Raw genomic sequence first — 3415 nt, 5'->3', positions numbered from 1 at the left:
GCAACCTCAAACTCCTGGGCTCAAGCAATCCTACTGCCTCAGCCTCCCAAGTAGCTGGGACTACAGGCATGTGCCACCATGCCTGGCTGATTTTTTCTATATATATATTTTTAGTTGTCCAGATCATTTCTTTCTATTTTTCAGTAGAGATGGGGTCTCGCTCTTGCTCAAGCTGGTCTCTCACTCCTGACCTTGAGCAATCCACCCGCCTTTGCCTCCCAGAGTGCTAGGATTACAGGCGTGAGCCACTGCGTCCGGCCTATATCCTAAATCTTATCCTCTTCTGTGTTCAGTGTCACCACTTTAGGCCAAGCCATTATTATTTTTTACTTGGGTTATTAACAATTACATTCTAACTGGAATTAATGCTTTCATCTCCATTCTATTTTCTGCAAGTTTTTTATAATAGGTTAAGTTATATCATTTCCCTGCTTAAAATCCTTCAGTGGTTTGCCATTGTATTTTAAGATAATTCACACTCCTTACCATAAGCCCTCTTTGATCTAGACTTGTCTATCCATTCATCCTCACCTCATGACACTGCATTGTGTTCATCAAATAGGCCGAGCTTTTTCCTGCCTCAAGTCATTATATGTGGTATTGCTTCCTAGAAGGAAATGCTCCTTATCCTTTTAGTATCATTTCAAATACAATCTTTGCAAAGAAGCTCATCTTCCTTCACTATCTAAAGTAGTGGACTCTGCCTTACCCTCAGTTAATTCCACTCTTTATTACATTGCACTTTTTTATTCTTTTTTTCTTTTTTTTTGTTAAAGAGACAGGGTTTCAGTCTGTCACCCAGGCTGGAGTGCAGTGGTGCAGTCGTAGCCTCTAACTCCTGGCTTACATGATCCTCCTGCCTCAGCCTCCCAAGTAGGTAGGGCTACAGGTTCATGCCACCATGCCCAGCTAAGTTTTTGTAGTGACAAGGTCTCCCTATGTTACCCAGGCTGCTCTGAAAACTCCTGGGGCTTGAGCAGTTCTCCCTCCTCAGCCTCCTAAAGTGTTGGGATTACAGGCATGAGCCACCATGCCCAGACTTGGACTTGTTATTCCATAACACGTAACGCTTACTATATTTTGAAATTTTCTTTTAGTTTGTTTTACTTGTTTATTGCCTCTCTCTTCCTACTAGTATTTAAGGGCATGTTATAAATTCTCAACTTGTTGAATAAATGAAATTACAATAGTAGTACTAGTTTATCCTTCCTTTGTAGCTTAATAAGATTTCAACAATAAGTGGCAGCATACAGGCCAACTTAAAGAACACAGTAGACCCCATTTTTATGCTAACTGTTAAGGAGTTCTGGGTAGGACCCTTTAATCTCTTTGTTTCCTAATCTGTAAAACTGGACGAATACCATCTTTAAGGTCCTGGCTGACTCACAAATTCTATTTTCCTTTAATTTGGAAAGCTCTCACTGCAGTAATTATTTATTTTACATTCAAGATACCAATATTATTTGGCCTTTTGATGTTGAGGAATTACTGCTATAGAAGGGGTAGCTACCTGAGATTAGCAAATATTTGTATTGCTTTAAAGTATTTTTAAGCATTTCTGTTATTGAATTTGTGTTAACCATAACATAGTCTCCCTGGACCTATTTCTTCTCTGTATAGTATAATGAGGGAGTAAGACTAGGCAGATTTTAAATTTTAAATTCCATGATTCCATGAGAATGGATTGTATTTTTATATTTTACTAAAATTCTCACGGAATCATAGCCAAGTTGCCTAGCCTAACTTATTTCTGGATTGATAGGAAAAAAAGTTGTACTAAAAAAAAGCCCTCATATTTTTAAAAATTAAAATATTAATTGAACATTACATTTGGACCTTTACAGCTGTTTCTAAAATTTTCTTTTAGTTAATTTTAGATATTAATTTACTTTTGGGGTTAAGTATTATCCCATAGATGCTTTTAGAAGTTTGTTACATTCTGTTCACAAAGGTACATGAATTGATTGGCATGTTTAAATACCACCCTTTCTTTATTTCATTGTTTAATAGGAAGTACCGTTGGCACAAACTGCACAGCCCACATCAGCTATTGTTCGTCCAGCTTCATTACAGGTTCCTAACGTGCTGCTTACAAGTTCTGACTCAAGTGTAATTATTCAACAGGCAGTACCTTCACCAACCTCAAGTACTGTAATCACCCAGGCACCATCCTCCAACAGGCCAATTGTGTAAGTGATTCAGGCCAATCATTGAAACATATATGCATTAGTAAGTTTTTCTTGTTATAATTTTTCCTAAGACATTTAGTTATTCAAATTGTACCCAAGGGGGAGCGTGTTTGTGAGATCTGCATGCTTTGACTTTTGGAAAAAGTACTTGGGTAGTCTTTCCTTTAATATAAATATTATCTAATACATGGGAAAATAAATATCTAAAATTTAGTTAAAAACAAATCAAAATAGAATGTAAATTTAAGGTGATTTCTTATTTTCATATTTCACATAAAACATATAAAATTACTCCATCACCAGATGACATTTCTTTCATTTCTTACAAGTAACTCCCAAGACCTTTCAGATGAGAATTTTTCTCATTTTATGAATTGGAGATTGTCTTAAGTAAATCACTAATTTTTTCCCCCTTTTCTTAATACTGCTACATTTAAGATGCAATTTAAAATAATTAAATTTTATAGTTTGCTTTGCAGTGGTTAGAAAATTTATTTTTAAATGATATGATAGGAGTAAAAAATACTGCTGTATTTTGAAGAGATAATTGGTATGGATCTCTTTTCTTTAATTTCCCTTCTTTTGTTTTTATTAGCCCTGTACCAGGCCCATTTCCTCTTCTGTTACATCTTCCTAATGGACAAACCATGCCTGTTGCTATTCCTGCATCAATTACAAGTTCTAATGTGCATGTTCCAGCTGCAGTCCCAGTAAGTTAGAAATGTAGACTATTTAAATCTTTATAGCAAAATGGGTCTTTGTAAAGTAATCAGGAAATACAGTTGGGGCTGCTTGATTGGCTAATGGAACTGAATTTAACAGAGTACTTGTTAGTGATGGATAGTATTTATTCATTGATATTTATGGTAATAGCATATACTATTCAAGATAAGCATAATTGGATAGAAAACATATTTTCTTACCCCAAAAAATCTTTGTTTTCCTTATTTTTTTAATATTAAGAACCATATTCCTGGCTGGGCATGGTGGCTCATGCCTGTAACCTTAGCACTCTGGAAGGCCTAGGCAAGCAGATCGTTTGAGCTCAGAAGTTCGAGACCAGCCTGAGCAAGAGCGAGACCCCGTCTCTACTAAAAAAAATAGAAAGAGATTAGCTGGACAGCTAAAAATATATAGAAAAAGTTAGCCGGGCATGGTAGCGCATGCCTGTAGTTCTAGCTACTTGGGAGGCTGAGGCAGTAGGATTGCTTGAGCCCAGGAGTTTG

The 3415-nt window shown here is 36.3% G+C and overlaps 1 protein-coding gene across 3 annotated transcripts in view; it reads left to right on the top strand.

Annotated features, from left to right (window-relative positions):
- The window catches only part of ATF2 (activating transcription factor 2), a 107729-nt gene that overhangs the window by 66372 nt on the left and 37942 nt on the right, over positions 1 to 3415 (top strand). For all 3 annotated transcript variants that reach the window (XM_012650752.1, XM_012650750.1, XM_012650751.1), the window contains 2 exons: positions 2011 to 2189; positions 2785 to 2899. In XM_012650752.1, the coding sequence (XP_012506206.1) occupies positions 2011 to 2189; positions 2785 to 2899 (294 nt within the window). The remainder of the gene's footprint in view (positions 1 to 2010; positions 2190 to 2784; positions 2900 to 3415) is intronic.

The sequence above is a fragment of the Propithecus coquereli genome, unplaced genomic scaffold (assembly GCF_000956105.1).
Source record: "Propithecus coquereli isolate 6110/MARCELLA unplaced genomic scaffold, Pcoq_1.0 Scaffold34, whole genome shotgun sequence".
NCBI lineage: Eukaryota > Metazoa > Chordata > Mammalia > Primates > Indriidae > Propithecus > Propithecus coquereli.
The sequence above is the reverse complement of the archived record's forward strand: the minus strand, read 5'-3'. Positions and strand labels throughout refer to the sequence as shown.